Here is a 21,521-nt window from a genome sequence, read left to right on the forward strand (position 1 = left end):
TCCTGATTCTGAACAGCCCTCCTTCTACTTTATTATCTGTTAATAATGTACCAGCTGTGTGCAATCATGAACTGCGTTCCATGTTCACACTTCTATTCAAAACCGATTAATCTCAGTGATTTACACTCAGCTTTACATATAATATTTATAGCTCTAAGAATGCCAGTTTTGTAAGAGTTTCTAAAAAGCCTTCTTTATCTCCAAAGCTATGAAAGAGTTTTAAGTTGTTTTTTGTCTGGAAAAATGCCACCACTGAACAATCCCTCTTCTTACTTGCTAAGCCATCAATTAGGTTCCAGCCATGTGTCATCATGTTTGTTGCATTCACACATTAGTAGTAACTTTGTTTGGACTGTTCTCTTAATTCAGTTTGGAATCTCAAAAAGTCTGGCATGTGCCTTTGTTTATCAAGGACCTCAGCACTGGAAACTGGTTTATTTCAGTAGTCCATCCTGGAGGTGATAAAAGCAATACCGAATGGAGGGTTGTTTTTTCATGTACATGTTCCTCTAACTTTGGAAATGTAATGTGTTGGTAGTAATATTGGAGAGAGTTATATAATCACGGTCAATTATATCTAGATAAAATTTTCTTAAATCTAGTTGATGAAAGGGTTGGCATTGCATCAAGAGATATTCTACAGATGGAGACCCAGTTTCTAATGTTTCAAACAAGCCTACCCCTGCTCTGCACCTTTTCCCCCTACAACTTTTCTCCTTTTATTTTTGTCAGGTAAATAAATTGCAATTCATATTGGGTATAATTTATTTCAGTAGACTTATCCATTTTTACTGAAAAATTATATCATGTACTCCTTGATTTGGTTGAAAATATGTGCATTCAGTTGCTTATAAGGGTCAATGGCCAGTAGGAGAAGTTCTCATTAATCACAATTAATAATGTACCAGCTGTGTGCAATCAAGTGTCGGCTGCATTCACATTTTGTGATAAATTTGTGTGAGTTTCTCCAAAATAATTAAAATCAGTGATTTACAATTAACTTTAAAAATAACATAAGAATGCCAGTTTTGCGAATGATTCCAAAAAACCCTTAATTATCTCCAAACCTATTAATAAGTTTAAAGTTGTTCTTTCTCTGGAAAAGGATCATCAGTCAAAAACCAAACCACCAAGTTATATATATTTACATCATATTCATAATTTACATAATGCCTCTACATTGTCTCATTATTATTCCACAAAATCTTACTAGGAAAATAGTTTTTTATCAAATTTAACAATTAATATATTTGTATTGGATAAATTTTCAATTCTTTTCACATATAAATCCTACCTATAAGCACACAATTAATTGCATTAATCCAGATGCATGGCAAACTGGCAGTTTCGGACTGTAAATCAGTCTCTTACCCCAAGCTGTGAGTTTCTGAAGAATTTTACGATGATGGGTGTGACTGTGATTGAATGTTAATCAGTGAGGTAGGACACTGAAGACTTGGCTCAAACACAATAGTGCTGGCCTTGGAGCATGAAGAGACAGTGGTGCTCTTTAGGAATATGTTGATGTCTGTGTGAACCTCTGCTGGTCTTTTAATCCTCTGAGCACTAAGCCAGGAATGTTGTCTGGTCCAATAGCCTTGCGTGGGTTAACTCTACAAAGTTTTTCTCACATCAGCCAAGGTCAGACACAACACCTAAGCACCTTAGCATTTGGAGGTGGGGTGGTCTTTCTTGCCATCACATTGTTCTGTGCCTCAAACCATGCAGAGACATCATTTCGTATATCTTGAAGGGAGCCATGAGTGTCACAGGCAGGTAATGTCCCATAGCTGGTGATGTCACAGACAGGTAATTTATTGTAACTGGTAATGTCACAGGCAGGTAATGTCCTGTAGTTGATGATGTCTCAAGCAGGTAGTGTCCCATAGTAGCTGTTGGTCTAAATGCCCTTCCACATTTGCTGTCTGTTGTAGGAGTCCTTGGGTCATTCTACCAGTGTCATACTACCAGCTGTGAGTTGTTTCCTATGGAGGGGAAATACCAGTATGTGGTTACTTTGGCAAACCCTGTTCTTGGTCAAGATAAAACTGAAGGAAGTCTTGGTCATAGAGAGTTCTCTGGAAAAGAGTTGGAGTGATGCCGAGTGGAGCTGATGGAGTGAGGAGGTTTGGAGAAATCTCAATATGGGGCTTGTTCTCTATTTTTTATCTCTCATATCTACTAGTTAGCATTCAGGCAGTATTTTGAATATTGCAAAAGCAATACTAGGGTACAAGGTGTAACAATTGATACAAAACAATGTACCATATATAGTACAGTAGAACTACAGCTCACCAACCTGCTCTCGTAATAAGCTGTACCATCCCCACCCAAATGATAACAGCTGAAAGTAACACAGACTCACAGAGAAGGAACTGCAACATTTCTCTGGCAGTACAGGAAAGCTGAGTAAGGAGAGGTGCTTTCACATAACCGCCTATTAGAACAGATTAGACCTAGCACTGCGTTTCAGTGCTGTCCTACCAGAGTCCTCTAGAGGGCAGCACAAAACTACCAGTCCAGTCTACAGTGATTACACACCAGTTGTGTAATAGCAAAAATGAAGTATGAGACCTAATGGTCAGATCAGCTGGGCTGTTCCTGTTAACATTAGAATATTATGAAACAACTTTTTACAGTAATTTTTTTATTTCAAAGAAAGAAGTCAGTTAATGAGTGGATATAATTTTTTTTCCTGCTCACGAGTGTGATTATGTATATATTGTCAGGGTTTAACATAATTATAGTGTGGATTTGACTGAACTCTATAGCACTAGACATGAGTAATCCAGTATTGTAAATAATTATTGAGTGTATAAGACATAATGAAGTAGACATTATATTTAAATCTTATGTATAAATGCTTAATGTATTTAAACAACAAAATGTATTTAAAATGACAAAGTTTTAAAGTATTTAAAGTATTAAAAATGAAAATCATATTCCACAAAAAGTATTAAAAACAAATGTAAAAAAGAGAGCAATTTTGTCATTTCAAAAAAGGAACAGTTCAAAAATGATGTGATTCTCAGCGGAAGTATTCCAACCCATGTGGCAGGAGTGCCGGTGGAAGTCTTTTTTTTAATTATTATTTATTTTTTATCCCATAACAGAAACACGTTTTTACTGGGCACAATGCTGAATGTGCTGTACACTGGAGCACATGGGGCAGTCAGAGAGACAACCACTAGCACATGCTCTGGGAGTGATAAGGACTTTTGTACTTGTATACATGAAGCACTGAAGGACATATTTAATATTGAAATATCCTTCCAATTTTGTGTGTTATACTATATGAGGATGGTTGGACGAATACATATTTGGGGTTTTGATATGTTTGTAAAAAACCTCTCAATATGTGCTGGATTCTCTGGGATTTTCCCACAACAGAATAAAGACCTAATAAATGAAATATATACAAAGGAAAACAATTTTCCTCTACAGATGACTACATTTGTCAAGTTCTGGGATACTTCTCTGCAACACACCTTGTGGAAGTATCTAATGATACATCTACACAGCTCTAATGATACACCTACACAGCTTTATTGTAGTTATTGTAAATATATGACTTAGCAAAACCTATATGGGACTCTTTAAGCTTCTACACACTTTAAATTATTTTAATGCCCTCAGAATGTACATAGTTACTGGAAATGCAGAAAGGTGAGGACAGGTACTGCTATACATTAAAAGTACTAACCCAGAGTAGATTGTAAATGCACCTGCTAATGTGGATGACAAAGCCCAGAGGTCTTGTGTGCCTGACATAGGCTGCATTCACATTACAGGCCTTAATGCTCAGTTTCAATTTCCTGCTAAGGCCCAGTCTTTATGCCCTGACTCTGCATTTACACTTTTAAATAGTCCATATCTGTTATCAGTGTGGAACCCCTGCCCTAAAGAGATCTGCATGTGCACACAAAAATAACTTCAAAAAATCCATTAACAACATACATATGTGTATGTGTGCATGAACAATGACAAAAAGCCATATTTGTGAAACAATCAAAAAACTGAATGAAATAACGAAGCAGCTTACATTCATTACATTATGAAAATGTTGGCTTACAGTTCAACAGCTTTGGAAATATAGACAAAGAGTGGTAAACTGCAAAGGGCACAGCTGCTGGAGAGAAGCCAGCAGGATGCTGAAGGTGATACTAATCTGAACAGTGAAGTGTGATAGGGAAAAAATGAGAAAAAGAAAACACATTATATTCAATTCTAGGCAATTTAACAACCTTAAAGGGCCTACATCCTACATTTTTCTTTTGTATTTTTCCTTGATGTTCTTTTACAACTTTTAGGTGGCTTTATGTTCCTGTGGCACAGAGGGACTGAGAGGTGTGCGGTTCTGGGAAGTTTTTTCCTCCATAGCAACATTAAACACAGATGTAAGCAAAAGGAAAAACAAACCCAAAACAGCAGGAACTGTCCCAACTTGAGTAGAGGAGATGCAGTAGCTGTCGTAGCTCAGCACAGCTAGACATGCACAGCTCTGGAGGAAAGAACCTACAGGCTTAAATAAAAAGACAAATAAACAGGAAACAGTTGCACAGAATCAGTCATCATGTGATTGGGAGTGGGACAGGTGTAACGATGAACAGTTAAGAGGCGGCCGTATTCGCTGAGAGAGCGAGTTTTATTATGGGCAAGTCCAGAGTTGTAATCGTTTGAACAGTCCAGGGTCACAGAGCCAGCACATAGAGTCTCAGAATACATCCTTACCAAAAGGACAAAAATCACACGATGACAAACAGGGGTTAGGAATTTGCACAGAGGCTAGGAATCACAACAGTGACTAGACCAAATGAAGACTATGTACATGACATCAGCTACATAACACAAACAAGACATGAATGAACAATGACCAGCAACAAGACTGCACAAACACAGGGATTAAATACATGGTCTAAAGCACACTAAACAAGTCACAGGTGCAACTCATGAGAGGTGGAGAAAACGAAGCTAAGGAATAGAACCTCAACAAGAAAGTAAACAAAAACACGAGACAGGGAAACCATAGAGACAGGGACGCTAGGAGGGGCCAATCATGACAGTACTTCCCCCCCCCCCCCCCCAAAAGCACACAGCACTGGAGACTCAACAAGAGCAAATAAGGGAACAGATGCAAGAACAGACACAGAAACCAAGAGAGCAGGAGCAGACAGAACAGCACACGAACTAGGAACAGACGCAGAAGCGGAAGCAGGAACAGAACACTGGACAGAAGACTGAGGATGACAAAGAGGCTGGCAGGGAGGATGAAGAGACACAACAAAAGGCGACAAACAACAAGGGAAGACCAGAGGCACAAAAGGACGAGGATAACAGCAACACAACACAGACCAGGCCAAGGACAACAGGACAGGAACAAAAACAGACACGGGCACCGGAATGGGTGCGGACAACACAACAGGGGTAAAAACAAACCCAGGCAAAAACAACAACAGGGCAGCAGAAGCAGCTGGCGGGTCCGGGAGGTCCAGGGTCCGGGGGCACAGGGACAGCTGAGTGGCATCTACTATGCCAGGAATGGGAACTGGAAGGATGGCTTGTAGGACAGCCACTGGTACAGGTGGGGTGACCCTGGAGGAACACAGATACAGAACCCTTTCGTCGGATCCCAAAGCTCATACGGGCTGTGGGTAGCTCGCAACTGCGCTTGAGAACACACGAGAACCGTGAAATGGAAATACTCATGTTTTGTGCTGCAGAACGCTCCCCCCTGCCACGTTGGTCAAGATAGGCAGACTGATGGCGCTTACCTGGGATCTTGTCGTAGTCTTGCCACAAGGGACCTGTGTACCCACAATGCTTGGGATTTACATTCTCTGGCTTGGTGGTGCTGTGTCTCGCTCTCTTACTGTGTCCTTAGTAGGTTGGTTATTCTGTAATAGTGAGTGATTAGGAGGCTGACGAATATGCAGAGAAGAGCGGGTTTTATTATGGGCAAATCCAGAGTCATAATCGTTTGAACAATCCAGGGTCATAGATCCTACACGTAGAGTCTGAAAATACATCGCTAACCAAAAGGACACAAAACACACGATGACAAACAGGGGCTAGGAATAACACAAACAAGGCATGAATGAACAATGACCAACAACAAGACTACACAAACACAGGGATTAAATACATGGTCTAATGCACACTAAACAAGTCACAGGTGCAACTCATGAGACGTGGAGAAAACGAAACTAAGGAATGGAACCTCAACAAGAAAGTAAAGCAAAACAAAGACACAAGACAGGGAAACCATAGAGACAGGGACGCTAGGAGGGGCCAATCATGACAGCAGGTGCTCCGTGTGTGTGTGTGTGTGTGTGTGTGTGTGTGTGTGTGTGTGTGTGTGCGCATTGGCGTGTGTGAGTGAGTGAGTGAACGGGCGTGTACCTCCTACTGGTTACCGAGGACACCATGACATTTTCAAATGTAATTTTTTTTTACATTTTTTACATTATCATTATCCCTTATAATTAAACTGTTACAGTCTGTTACTGTACCTTTAAGATGGATATAAGATAGATTGGCTATCCTGAATTGTGCCTCATTCAAAAAGCACTGGGCTGCAACCTGCCTGACAGTTAGTAGGTGGGGCCAAAGTGCTATAGGTTGAAGGGGAATAAATATGTAAATGAGCTTGTTGTCATGACATCTTACATTCCATACATGGAGTTTATGAACTAGGGATTGTATGGTGCATTCTGAAACTTTAATAGTATTTACATATTACTTCAAAAATCTTTGTTTAACTAAAGCAAGGGAAATTCAGTTTCCCTATGATAGCAGCCCTTTAAATTCATACTGGGTACACAGTGCCAGAGATCAAATATGTATCCAATTGAGGATCACATATAAAAGTAGTGTGATTAAAAATATATTATTTTGGTGTGTTTACACTGCATGAAAATAATTAGATGTGTTTCAACTATAGATAAAAGTTTAATTTATATCACCAAGTGTCAAATATTACCAATTATTTGCCCTTTGCCACCCTTCTTTTGCACAAGATCATCCATTTTGCTACTTTGACCATGACCAATCTTAACTGAAGTAGTGGTCATGAACTCATCTTAAGGTCATATGCAGTTATACTTGACAAAGCTCTATTTGTACCTAGAGTACTCCTAACCTCAAGTACAGCTCAGCTTGAAACACCATGCTTCGAGTCTCATGCAAGACAAGCATGGAAACTATTCTCTATCCTGCTCCCAGATGGTGGAATGAACTTGCAGTCTTCAAACGCAGACTGAAGACCCGCCTATTGGTGGAATATTTAAATGACCACTGACCTTGCTCCTATGTTGACTAACTGAAACTCTACTACTTATTGTTTATTGCGCTGATTGTTGTCTGTTATAGAGCTTATATGTGTTTTGCATTTCAAGGCATCAGCACCGATCCCTGTATTCTACAATATTCTAGTTCATTGGTATCTTGGACTCTAACCTACTGTACTGTACTAGGATGTATCTATAAGGAAATGACAAAGCACTTTTGTAAGTTGCTCTGGATAAGAGCATCTGCCAAATGTAAATGTAAATGTACTAGTTTACCTACTTGACCACCAACTAAAGAAAAATACCATTTTACAACAAACATTTTGTTAGAGATCTTGTGTTTCTGTTTAAGGTTATTACTTTGTATTAAGTGTTTACTCTGCATTAAATTATAGTCACAAAGCTTAGCTTGTGCTTCTGTTCCTAAAAGAATAATAGAAGCAGCAGACTCTATTGAGATAGGAACGTGGTTTTACTGAATATGGAGATTGTAATTGATATGTGTTTGATATGTGGACCATAATTACACACTTGGATCTTAAATTATTGATCATAAATGAAACTTAAATTGCAATTCAAATATTGGTCAGAACAATTTCTTTTAGATATTGACATTGTTCAGCCCTAGTTCTTAAATAGTTCTTAACAAATGAGAATTACACTTTTTAATAAAGTGAGAGAAAAGTGTTTCAGGAGCAGGAGCACTGGGTGAAGGAACGTGACAAGCGTCACAGTATTGGACCTGGGATTGTTAATGAAAAGGCTTTGCTCTTCCTGGGAAACTCTTCACTGCTCAGTGATTCAGTGGGCCGAGACACACATCCCAGCACAGCGGTGGCTGTTCTGGACCCACACAACAGCCCACCCATTCAGGGCCCTAACAGCACCTCAGAGAAAGGACAGCAGTGCACAGCTAAAGCATCAGAGAAAAGACTCAAATCAAAAGAACTGTTCTGGGTGACATATCCCCTCTGGGCCAAAGAGGCTCATGCAGAAGCAATGTGCAGACACAGCAGATGCTCAGAGGAAATGGAGCCAAGCAGAAACGTGACTTCTTTAGTATTGTACTGGAGTGCCAATGCTCATATAAATAACATAGCAGTATGTCATACATTCTCAGAAAGCAAGTCTGTCTGTTACTGAGAAGTGTGAAGATTTCAGCCTGCACGTCACATTTGGCAGACGTTTCCTTTAGTGGTAGAGGCATTATTCTCCAAGCTTCACTACATAACTACAGAAACAAAACTTGGCCATAAAACATTTCTTGCAGATTAACTATATTTGGGGTAACATTTTCAAATTTTCATTTTTGGTTTTTAACTGGGTTGTTCTTTTAATTATGACATTCTGACTTTCTGACATTGCTAAATTTAAATCATATGTTCTGGAGTGTAGATGACTGCATATTGGTTTATAATTATAAATTATCTGCTGTCCAGACATTAGAGTCCCTTGCAGTCTTCAAATGCAGACTGAAGAGCCATCTATTTGTGGAATATTTAAATTACCACTGACCCTGTTCCTATGTTGATTAACTGAAACTAGTTTTTATTATGTAGTTACTGTAGGGTATTGTTTATTACACTGATGTTGTCTAACAAACTCTAGTAATTATTGTTTATTACACGTATCATTGTTTAAGATAGACTTTATGTATTTTGTACTTCTAGGCATCAGCATTGATCCCTGTATTTCTACAGTATTCTAGTTCATTGGTATATTGGACTTTAACCTGCTGTACTGTACTAGGATGCATTCTATGAGGAAATGACAAAGTACTTTTGTAAGTCACTCTGGATAAGAGCGTCTGCTAAATGCTGTAAATGTACATTTAAATGTAATTATAGATTTGGTTTCTGCCTATTAATGTGATTCCAGTACATATATCCAACTTGATGGATTTGTTATAACTGCTACAGAAATTACAACATGTCTGCAGCTTCCAACCTGCCTTCACTGAACTACATTCCCTAGAATCCTCTTGTCCATTTCCAATCCTCTGATTATGAATTACACCTGTGTCTAGTATATTCCATTGTGTCTGTCTATAAATACTTACCTTTTGCTATTTTTCTAAGTCTAGCTTAGCATTTGTCTATCTTTTCCAAGTTGTTTAACCCTTGTACTTACCTCGTGTGTTTTGGACTCATACCCGTTTTCTCCCTGTTTACCTTTTTGCCTGTGAAACGTCTGAGTGCCACAGACTGTCAGAGATTTTACAGTCATTTCTGCTCCTGGGACCTTCGTACTCTGATGTCAGTGGATGGACTCTGGTGGAGACCTTGCACCTCTGTGACAGCATTTAATGGGCTTGTTATGAGTAATCTGATTTTGACCAAGAACAGATATGGCCTCTTAATATATTGTAAATGCATTTGTTCCTCTATATTTTCTTAAAAACTGCAGAATAAGCTATTTTAAAAATATTTATTTTAGAATAAATTACTGTAAAAAACAAAATAAACATACAGATAAATAAGTAAATAAAAGCATAAAATTATGGATGCAAGAGTATGTAAAATATGTAAATGAATAATACATAAACTTTATAGAATATAATATTCTATATTTATAGAATATCTACCAACAGTCATGACAACAGTATAATCAATTTACTTTTCTATAATAAACACATGACAAAAATTGTTGTATTACTGTTCAAAATGGGAATATATGTGAGTCAGACTGCTTCCAACCCAACAGAGTTTACCTGTACTTAATACCAATATTTACGTTGGCTGTGTTGTAAAACATCCATCTACCTGTAATGACTGAAACAGCATCTCCAGTCCTGTATGATAACGATGAAGTGAGAGGTAGAGGTCACCCACACAGAGGAATGACATGTTGTAGGTCAGCGGTGATTTATGTCGTCATTATCACATGAATGGAAACGTGAAACAAAAGGAGACATACTTAGACATGCAGGTATGCCTTAGTTATGGCAGAGTAAGAGTTTCACAAGCTTCAGGGTGATATGCATGTACAAAGCAGTTATATAAATAGTCTGTTTACACCCACTGACTTCTGAGTGTCAGGTGACACTAAAAATTTATCAAAACATGACTCAGCAGGAACGTGTCAAATGTCAGAAACTGCAGTGCTCCTGATGGTGACTGTGTTTTGAGTCAGACATAAACAGGCAGTTCAAGCAAGTGTGTTTTCCCCTGTGAAAGCACAGTCACATGACTTGCACTGACTACTGGCTTTGTTTTGCTCGAACAAACAGGAAATTCCCCTTTGTCACATGATCCAAGTCTGTGAAATTGCCCTATAACCTTTTTCCCGAAACTGTTTATAGAAATTGCATTGCAATCACAATGAGGGCATTGCATCACATTTATTCTGTTTGCACATGACACACCACACTTAGCTGAAATAACTATGCAGGGTTTTTTTTTTATATGGCAGTAACCATGTTTCATTTCATTGCTACTCTATAGACCATATCATTTTGATAGTTAAAGTTGAAAAAGGCCTTTCAGAGGAACAAAACGGTAGCATTGTGTTCTGTGTACTAGAAATAGTTTGTACCAGGCATTTTATAGTGAAATTCTAAACATAATTATTCATGTTTAGGCATTATAGACATTGTTCATATTTAGATGTGCACTATCCTCGAGAATTAATATATATCTTTCAAACTTGGTATACCCCTACTTCAATTAAATACTATTGATGAAGAATTGTTCTCTTGGTTTGTACCCTAATTATTTAAGCCAGTCTGGTGTAGCCAGAGGTAAGTGAATATCAGATTTTGTAATGATGACTCATGCAAATGCACCTGTATTAAATGTCAAGTGCTCTGCTGTTACAGGACAGTGTAATGATCCTGGGCCAAGGATCAGCCTGTCTTATTGTCACATGGTCATGAAACAGTGGAATATCACAATCTACATAATCAACATACTCAGCTAATCTTCTTTGAGTACATACAGGTAATTCTCAGTTTCTAACATATCGCATTATTATAATAAGTTGGTGTTATCTATGAACTTCATAAGAACAACCAAACATTCTGAAACATCTTCACATCCTATGAAAATATGTTGAAGAATCTAAGTGGAGGAATCTACATATTTGATATGTGTGCCCAAATTCATGCTATTCACATCATGTTGAACAAATTTGTTATGCAGGTTGGTGCTGTTGTTTATGTATGCCATGAAATACTAGTCTAGATGCAATAACTGTAACAGGAAAAATACTTAGTAATTTTTTTTAATGAATAAACAAAATGCATTTTTGTTTAATTTTAGCACATATTTATTTCTATATTTATCACTATCATATATATCACACACACACACACACACACACACACACACACACATATATATATATATATATATATATATATATATATATATAGAGAGAGAGAGAGAGAGAGAGAGAGAGAGAGAGAGAGAGAGAGAGAGAGAGAAAAAACAAGCAATATCCAAATTGAAACAGAATTGTTTGTGACTTAAACATAATGTGATGGCACACTTGCTGTGGTTGAGTCCTGTTGTTTGGTTCAGTTATTTCACTGAGTAGAGACAGTCTGTTCCTGTGCTATAGCAGCTTGCAGACACGCTCTCCATGTGTTCTGTCATCATGGCTGCTGGTTGGCCATCCTCAAAGGATTACTGTTAACTGTTTATCCCCCAGTGGAATGACGCACACCGCAGTCACACCACAGCTAGGTTAGATGAAGTCATCTCACTTGAGTAAGCTGATTGGAGAATGGATTTCATCAGCTTCCTGCTCAGTGTATCAATTCTGCATGAAGCCGGATATCAGCATGTGTGCAGACACAGGGCTCTTCTGACTAGACACGATCTCCCGAGTGCTGTCGGCAGTTATTATAAAACTGATATATATATATATATATATATATATATATATATATATATATATATATATATATATATATAATATACAGAGAAAGCGAGATATGTGATAGGCAGTGATACATATAAATAAATAAATAAATAAATAGATATGTATTTAAATTGAACAAAATACATTTTGTTTATTAATATTTATTTTTAATCAGTATTTTTACTGTTGCAGGGGGCTCTTTCTACAAATATGTATCCAGACTATAGTAATTAATGCCATACATGTGTGTGGTTGTGTTTATAGAAATAATTATTTTGAAAAAAATGTTCCTGTAATATATTTTATTTCAAAATTCAGTCCTTTATAATGGGTGCTGACTGTGTTTAAGGACCCACTACAATATCTTGGTCAAATGATTACTCAATTTTGTTTTTAGAGGCCGTGTGCAGTGGGAACTCAGTGTAATTGTTTGTGTTTGTAGCCTCTGGTGTCTGCGCACACCTGCAGACGGTTTAGTGTGTATTTTTTGTGTTTATTTAAACTGATGTTGGTGCATGCAGTTTTGTCAGTCATTGAACATGTATACGTACGTCATGTGTTTCTCTTTCCCCATTTATGTGAATGTCCATGTCTTCCGTGTTTCCCATTAAACGTCTGTTACCGTCGAGGGAGACTGAGCGTCCTGCTCCTTACACTGCGGGACTCGGTCCATTGCTATATATATATATATATATATTTTTTTTTTATTATTTATTTTTTTTATTTTTTTTGAACTGTATTTGTTCTGATGTGGCATATCAGATAGTCCAAACAGATTGATTTAATGGATCTATTCACTACATGTATTCCTACATCTACATCTATCTAAGGCCCTTAATTTCTGATACGGCACATTGAATTTAACATTTGGGGAACTTACGTAATTCTTTTTCTGGAATGTATGCCATTTTGAGAAAGATATTATCCAGGGAAGATGCTGGCTTTGCAGAATTGCAAAACTTTGCATTACAGAAATATCAGTGAAACTGTCAGACGCACTGAAGCCACACTTCTGTTTCAGACCAAGACCAAATAAGCAGAGACAAGATGCTTTCACATCTGCAGGAAATGATCCAATGAACCAAAGTAGCATTTCACATAGCCATATATGGAATTAATGCAGAAGAACAGTTCATATAGTCATAAATGAACTAAAAAAACAGTTCATAGTCATAAAAGGAATTTAGCCTACAACTGCATTAGCACACCCATAATACTGTAAACAGAACAATAGCAACAGTAATGCAGTAATTTCTGTACACTGCTGCTCTAATTTAAAGTGGGTATGAATTATATAAGACTATGTAAGTGGGTGATGGGACAGTCGTGATCTGCTCTGCCCCTCTAAATGGAACCTGTCCACATAGGACAGATATAGTGTAACATACGGGCTCTGCTGCAGAAGGAAATGAGGTCAGAGCCCGTGAAGGGACTGGGAGTCCTAGTGGCGGCTGTCCTGGCTGTCCACATGCCCGGGATTAAAGTCTGTTGGGTTGGAGTCCGTCGCTATGGCTCCCACTTGGGTAAACAAATATAGAGTCTGTTAGTGTCTGTTCCATGGTCAGTGTGATGTGAGGGTAGTACTGATTTAACTGGGACTTTATTAATAACTATGACCAGAGTTGATGTGCATGGTGCAAATGTACGAGGGAAGCTATCAGCTATTATTTAGACACCGTGTCAATCTTCATTCTGAAAGAGTTAAGGTGGACGCGTCGGTTTGGTTCCACAAGTGCTGAATCATTGGGGATTTTATTATCATTGAGCTGCTTTTTAGCCGAGAGTGCGCGTAGGACTTAACACGTCTAAAAACAAACCACATGACCATAGAAAAGTTGAACATAAAGTATATTTATATTGAAATATGTTGATCAGAGGCTACATTCTATACTAGAAAAGACTCTCCATAACATAAAGATGACGTAAACCTTTCAAATCAGTTGGCAGGACAACACGAGCAGTATAGTTTTACAATTTCGTTGACGATAAACAGCATGAACAGAGTTTGTTGTTGTTTTATTAGTAATATTTTAAGCCTATATTTCTATGCTTTTTCCAGGTTAAAGTGGGCAAGCTGGCGAAAACATTATTACCTGGGTGACACTATCAAAAGATTGTAGCTATCCAAAGATATGTGACGCTCATCTACTCGTCTCGTTCTTGCAGTTCAGTAAAAAGATAAGTACCTGTAACAATAGTACGGAGCGATGACTCATGCTCCAAGCCTTACCGGAATCTAGTATGTCATACCGAAAGCACAAATCAAGCATCGATCCCCACATTTGTGTTGCATACCCTTTTCTCTCGGTCGCGTGATCTTGAGGAAAAGAGGATGATTCGTTGCCACTTCTCCGCGAGGAGATGTGGCTGAATGAGTAGCGCCCGGTTACCGGAAAGGATGACGTGGGCTCCTCTGTGACATAACACACGCGGTTGTCTTAAAGAAACAATGCGACTTTATGTACAGTCTTAAAGTTGCCTGGCTCTCCTACCGTGGAGCAACTACACCCCTTATAATAAATGAGCATGTTTACCAGAAGAATATTTAAGCAGATTTTACTTGGTCAGTAAGACGGTTTATATACTAACGAAAGTGGGAAGCTAAAAGCGTTTTTGAATGTGGACTTCATGACTCGCAACTATTCTTGGAAAATAGTTTTAAATATATATTTTTCATTTTTTTATTTATAATCTCTTTTCAAATATTTCTTTCTTTGTTTTTCTTTTTCCTTTTTGTATTAATTAATTTTAAAAGTCTTAATTCATTTTTTAAAGGCTGGTCTGAAAAAAGCAACACTAGATTAGTAGTAAATAATGACATGGTTGTTTAGAAATGTTCGTGTTCTCTGGAGGTAAAGACTCGTAAAGAAAACACAGAACACTAATCGTAGCACTCTTCAAAACTCATAAGGTAACATTAATGTGACCATAACCTATCACCTGTGTGTTCTAACGTGCGAAAAAAGTAGAAAATTATTAGCATTTTTATTACTGTAACTTTTAACAGCTTACACTATTCAAACTGCTGTGTTAGATAAGAGTATGATAAAGGAATGTGAAAACTATGTGTGTCAGCTTGAAACACAAATTAGTCATTTTTCAAATTATAGAAACATGACTAAAATGCTAAAGTTTGTTATAATGGATGGCTAATGGGTGGCTAGTGTGGCTAACTGCCTCTGGCCGCTGTTCGTGTAGATCAATTATAACTGCCAAACATCATCACTTTGAAAGGTGAAACAGCTAAGCCTAAAACCTCACAGTGTAATAATAGCTAATAGGTCAGTATTGACTTAATAACAGCTGTACTTATGCTTCAGTATCTTTTTGAGGACACGTGGCCCCAGACCTTTAGCCACCTGTCTGAGATACGTATGTACAAAGGAAGAGCAATCTCCATGACTCAATTACTGCCTGCCCCTCAGTGGACTACAGAAGAGACACACTGCACATACTGCAACACTGAGCTGTACAAACATTCAGAAACATTCACTTCTACAGTTAACTTGCCCCATGGTTTTAGAATTCAGACAAAAGAAGAAAATAACACACACACACACACACACACACACACACACACACACACACACACACACACACACATATATATATATATATATATATTAGAATTGTCATGAGCATTGATTATTATTATTATACTATAGTTGTTTGGTTCTATACTGACTGTTCATCAGTATTTACCTTCAGGTAATTTATCATTTACACAACACTGTTATACTGCATACCATGTGACATTTCCCAAAGAATTGGGATAAAGGTATTTAAAATGGGTTTTTAGATGAATTGGTATTTATGGAAACATTTTACATAGTTATATAACTGTGAAATAAACATTATTGTTTGCTGCCAACGCCTTGATGTCAGTGACCTTGAGCTCTGAAAAGTTATTATTATTATTATTATTACTACTACTACTACTAATATACCTATGACTACACTTAAATAAGTTTTAAATAAGTTGTAGGTCACTATTATAGATCACAACATAATATGTTAGTGGTTAGCTTTATGGCATAGTAATTCTCCCCTTCCATTCCTCACAGCCAGCAAGATATGGAAACTGGAAAATGAACAAAGCTATGTTTTGATTACTGTGGATTGTTCCTCGGTAACACTCTGTGTGTGTTTATGTGTGTGAGAGTGTGTGTGTGTGTACATTTCTAAAGTGTTATAGCTAGTGGTGGCTGCACTGAAACGGCTAAGGGAGAGGACCGGAAATTTCCAGAGCGACATGAGTATATACAGGGTTTGTAACGACACAACAGATCGAGGAAGTTGCGCCTCAAAAGAATGCAACATATGGCCATTCCCCACAAATCAACTCAACCACAAAGAGCTCAAACACACATTATCAACTCAAACAAACAGCTCAAACACACACTATCAACTCAAACACAAACAGACTTACTGGAGTTCTTGCTTTCCACCACATCTTCTGGAGAACTTTTAGAGAATGTTTTTAAAGCTCTTATTTCTTTGGTACACTCCTCTGATCAGATTCAGACAAAGCAATAACAATGAAAAGGCAGAGTTTGTGGCTGTCTAAGCATTCCTTGTGTGTATCAGTAATGGAAAACAAACTTATGGAAACAGACTGACTACACTATTTGTCAGTGCAGTCCAGTCACAAAATGACTCATTTTATAGGCATATATAGGTGTATATATAGGTAAATATAGGTATTTATAGCTATATATAGGTAAATATAGGTGTGTGTGTGTGTATATATATATATATATATATATATATATATATATATATATATATATATATATATATATATATATATATATATATATATATATATATATATGTAATATATAGGTAAATATAAGTAAATATTTTATATATTTTATATATATAGGTAAATATAAGTAAATATTTTCAGTGCCCCTCTTTAAAAGTATATTGAATTTTAAATATTGATTCACACATTATGTCTACACAGTACCTTACAGCAAGGAAATACAGATCCATAGAAATCCACATTACCTTAACATTTCTCCATCTTCAGGTTTCTGCTTATGTTCTGTTTGTTTTCTGTCTTGTCAGTAGCCTATATAAAGGACATCTATGTTTAACTAAGAGTGGCTTTATGTTGTGTTAGGTGTAGTGAGGTTGAACTAGACTGGTTATGTTTAAGCCACAAATCCTTACCTAAGTGTCCTAACTACTCTGCGTCCAGAGAGCATACCAAAATTCTTCACTCATTAGACTGGTATTCCTTCATTTGCTCATTAGTGTGAAATGTTACGACTTAAATTCCCTGGGAGTTAAAGGGAAGAGCCCGACTTAAATTCCCTGGGAGTTAAAGGGAAGAGCCTGTCCAGTTATGGTGTGTGCACAGGGTTGCCTGATTGCATCATCGTGAAGCAAAGCTCCACTTCAGGCTATAAATAGGCTGACGTCACTCCTGCCCAGCCCCTCGCTAGTGGAATACCTCTAGGGTTAGGGTTACCTCTACTACTATAAAACAGGGTGATGCAACGGGCCGGCGAAGACTGGAACTTTCCCAGCTGAGTGAGAGAACACCCTAACGAGGAGAAGTAGTCACGGTTGAGCTCTAATCAAGCCTTTGCTCGGGACAAGGTGAGTGATGAAGTTTGCTGTAGGCTGGGTTGGTGTAGCCATCGCTGTTTAAATCATCTAGCTGTTCCTTCTCATATGTACCGCGCGCTGTCCGTCTACAGTTTACGGCTTAAGCCTGTATGTGGACATGTCTAGGTGTTACAGAGACTGTGAGTTTATTCTTTAATACGGAGTCTCCGGAAAGCCTGCCCGGAACGTCACGATACACTGAAATCGCGTGTAATCTTTGCAATCGAAAGCAAGCACGTACAGAGCCAAACCAGGCTCAGTCTCACGTAACCCAGATCAGACTTAAACCCTGAACCGCAGCACGTTTCCACTGTAACTATGAAACTTGGGCTAAATCAAGCAAGTGGCTACGAGATAGTAGACAATTCAGGGCTACTTTTCCTTCAAGTTATGTAGAGTAGCTGTTGTAAATGTTGTAGGTTATACGCCAGAGGAGTTAATGCTTAGGAATGCTTGTTTGTTCGCGGTAATACAGTTCGCAGTAGCCTTGTTGTGAAACCTATAAAATCCCCTTTTTTACACTCACGTGTTACTTGATTCCATCTACCAATTTTGAATGAATGTTTTAGATTTCAGAATGATGCTTCAGCATCCCGGTGCGGGTGTGGGTCCTTCAGAAGTGAGCGCATCGGCTCTGGTCCCTTGCCTGTCCCCGCCGGGCTCTTTGACGCTGGAGGACTTCACTCATTTCAGCCCTCTCATCAAAGAGGAGCTGCGACACGCGATTCAGAGCAAACGTGTGTCCAGCGGCATGAACACCGCGAGCACTGACTACGGTAGCTCCAGCTCCGAGCGCCCCGCGGCAGCCAGGAGAGAGGTATGATTCCTAAGGCATCGGTTGTATACGTGGTTAATGTATGCAGTAGACTGCTTACCTACGTACAAACAGATCCGTTCTAAAATACTTAAATGGCTTTCTGATCTATTCATTATAAAACCTATTAGCTTGAAAAAGCCAGATTCGTGAACCGAAATTTAAATTATACAGGTGTCTTGAGTAAATCTAAAGTAAATAAAGTTGCCTCTTAAGGGTCTTAGTTAATAGTTTCTCTTCTACAGCTTACCTTAATCATGTCTTAGTGAACTGTTTCTCTTCTACAGCTTACCTTAATCATGTCTTAGTAACTGTTTCTCTTCTACAGCTTACCTTAATCATGTCTTAGTGAACTGTTTCTCTTCTACAGCTTACCTTAATCATGTCTTAGTAACTGTTTCTCTTCTACAGCTTACCTTAATCATGTCTTAGTAACTGTTTCTCTTCTACAGCTTACCTTAATCATGTCTTAGTAACTGTTTCTCTTCTACAGCTTACCTTAATCATGTCTTAGTGAACTGTTTCTCTTCTACAGCTTACCTTAATCATGTCTTAGTAACTGTTTCTCTTCTACAGCTTACCTTAATCATGTCTTAGTAACTGTTTCTCTTCTACAGCTTACCTTAATCATGTCTTAGTAACTGTTTCTCTTCTACAGCTTACCTTAATCATGTCTTAGTAACTGTTTCTCTTCTACAGCTTACCTTAATCATGTCTTAGTAACTGTTTCTCTTCTACAGCTTACCTTAATCATGTCTTAGTAACTGTTTCTCTTCTACAGCTTACCTTAATCATGTTTTAGTAACTGTTTCTCTTCTACAGCTTACCTTAATCATGTCTTACTAACTGTTTCTCTTCTACAGCTTACCTTAATCATGTCTTAGTAACTGTTTCTCTTCTACAGCTTACCTTAGTCATGTCTTACTAACTGTTTCTCTTCTACAGCTTACCTTAATCATGTCTTAGTAACTGTTTCTCTTCTACAGCTTACGTCTGAAGAGGTCGACAGAAGGAAAAGACGAAGGGAAAGAAACAAAATTGCTGCTGCCAAGTGCAGGAACAAGAAGAAAGAGAAAACAGACTGTTTACAAAAGGTAGGACTAGTTTAGTTAGGACTGACTGATTAATCATTAGTATTATTAGGAACTGGGTTTGGGATTCATTATATTATTATTATAATATTTTACTGATTCATTAATTTTGTTAGAATTAACTGGCTTACAGATTCATTAATATTATTATAATTAACTTTTTAAGGATTCATCATCATCATCATCATCATTATTATTATTATTATTATTATTATTAACTTGTTTAATGAATCATTATTATAATTAATGGTTTACTGATTCATTATTCTTTTTTAATATTGTTGATTACCGCATGTTCTTTATGATCCTAGTTGTTTCAGATCAGTCAGAATAACAGTCCTAATAACCCAAACCCTAATAAGGATCTGTTGACATTTCAGATCAGTCCTAATAAAGTTCTTTTGATATTTTGACCTCTTCTCTCATTCCTGTAGGAATCTGAGAAATTGGAATCAATAAATGCTGAGCTGAAGGCCCAGGTCGAGGACCTGAAGAACCAGAAGCAACAGCTGGTCTACATGCTGAACCTCCACAGACCCACCTGCATCGTGCGAGCCCAGAATGGCCAGACCCCCGAGGATGAGCGCAATCTCTTTATACAGCAGATTAGGGAGGGCGCTCTTCAAGGTTTGAACCTTAGTGTCACTGCATCTGCACAGTCTGTAGTGCAAACCACATGTGGTCATCTCTGAGGCCCAGACCGCAGGTGTGTGTGAAGTTTTGTGATGAAATTTCAGCAGGTTTTTGCCAAGGAACTGTGTCGGATCGACTCCCAGATACTGCTGGATGAGACTAGACATTAAGCACTGGCTGGTGGCACTCCGTAAACAGCCTGTCAAAGCATTAACACTGAAGGACTTTTGAGGCGTTTTTCTTTTTTTGTTGTTATTTAGAACTACACTGTTAGATGGTGACCATGTCATGCCATTTTGTATGTACACCGCGATCTCATGTTGACTGACAAAGCAACGTGTTATTAACTCTGTTGGTTATTGTAATCCTGCTAGTATCCCTCATAATAATGACTGCTAATGCTGTGAAGAAAAATGGAACTGAACCCACTGTGTCTTTGAGAGTGTAATGGATATTTATACTTCAGTTCATTTAACATGGGTTGTGACAGATGTGTTGTTTGTCATGAGTCGCTTCAAAGCTGAGTGATGAAAATACTCAGAGCTGCTACACTAATTTCTCAGGATATGAATGACATACTGCAGGAAAACGCCACAAACATTAACAAGGAAATGGAGATGAGTTGGATTTTGAGTTAGCAGCAGAAAAGAACGAATGATGGAGAAGCTGGTTTCTTCTTCTGAATGTCCACCACTAAGCCTGTTCCTCTTATCATCTCAGAAGTCCAAATATGTTTTGTTACGATGTTTTAGGTGGGACAGTCTGGTGAGGCCTGTTGCTAATGAGCAATAGGGGTCTTTTTGTGTTAGTAATAAGACTCATGTTTATGTTTGAAATGTTCTACTGTATTTTTTTATATATTGTAGATGTGTGGCACAATCAACTTCAAAATGTATTGCATTATATGAAGCTCTTGAGATGGTGGCTGTGGTCTTAGCACTCCTGTCAAAATATTTCACTGTTGCCCTGCAGAAATATTCCCAGAAATCCTGTTTCCCAACACAAGCCCGTCTGAACATTACAGTGTTTTCCACTTTCAGAAAGAACACCTGAAACCAGGGACTTCTGGACTTTGGTTTAGTTGTGTTCAGAATAGTCTACTGAGCACTAGACAAAGAGTTCATTATTTATTTAAATAAGATAAATGACGCTGGCGTCAATGCCTTGGATTGTTTGTTTGTTTATGAGTTATACTGTTGAAACATGGTACTACTG

The 21,521-nt window shown here is 37.9% G+C and overlaps 1 protein-coding gene and 2 long non-coding RNA genes across 21 annotated transcripts; 1 reads left to right on the plus strand and 2 right to left on the minus strand.

The window, feature by feature from the left end:
* Positions 1-387: 387 nt before the first annotated feature.
* On the minus strand, positions 388-16,839 carry LOC113585382 (uncharacterized). 19 transcript variants are annotated; one of them, XR_014124445.1, is made up of 6 exons: positions 14,243-16,839; positions 12,701-13,667; positions 10,049-12,000; positions 5,772-9,611; positions 4,420-4,515; positions 388-1,985 (listed from the first exon to the last, which is right to left on the minus strand). It is a non-coding gene; the product is annotated as an uncharacterized LOC113585382 (long non-coding RNA). The 19 variants fall into 19 exon arrangements; XR_014124443.1 differs by having other exon boundaries at positions 4,420-4,522; XR_014124438.1 differs by lacking the exon at positions 388-1,985 and having other exon boundaries at positions 1,995-5,592; positions 5,772-5,894; positions 9,417-9,611.
* A 759-nt stretch (positions 16,840-17,598) lies between these two features.
* Positions 17,599-20,797, plus strand: atf3 (activating transcription factor 3). The gene is made up of 4 exons (XM_027022843.3): positions 17,599-17,759; positions 18,338-18,585; positions 19,569-19,676; positions 20,108-20,797. Exons 2-4 carry the CDS (start codon positions 18,346-18,348, stop codon positions 20,363-20,365), a joined length of 606 nt encoding a protein of 201 aa, XP_026878644.1. The 5' UTR covers positions 17,599-17,759; positions 18,338-18,345; the 3' UTR covers positions 20,366-20,797.
* Positions 18,851-19,075, minus strand: LOC145658695 (uncharacterized). Its single transcript, XR_014124451.1, has 2 exons — positions 18,958-19,075; positions 18,851-18,915 (listed from the first exon to the last, which is right to left on the minus strand). It is a non-coding gene; the product is annotated as an uncharacterized LOC145658695 (long non-coding RNA).
* Positions 20,798-21,521: the final 724 nt, after the last annotated feature.

This window comes from Electrophorus electricus, chromosome 7 (genome assembly GCF_041902795.1).
Source record: "Electrophorus electricus isolate QZ-2024a chromosome 7, ASM4190279v1, whole genome shotgun sequence".
In the NCBI taxonomy this organism is placed as follows: domain Eukaryota; kingdom Metazoa; phylum Chordata; class Actinopteri; order Gymnotiformes; family Gymnotidae; genus Electrophorus; species Electrophorus electricus.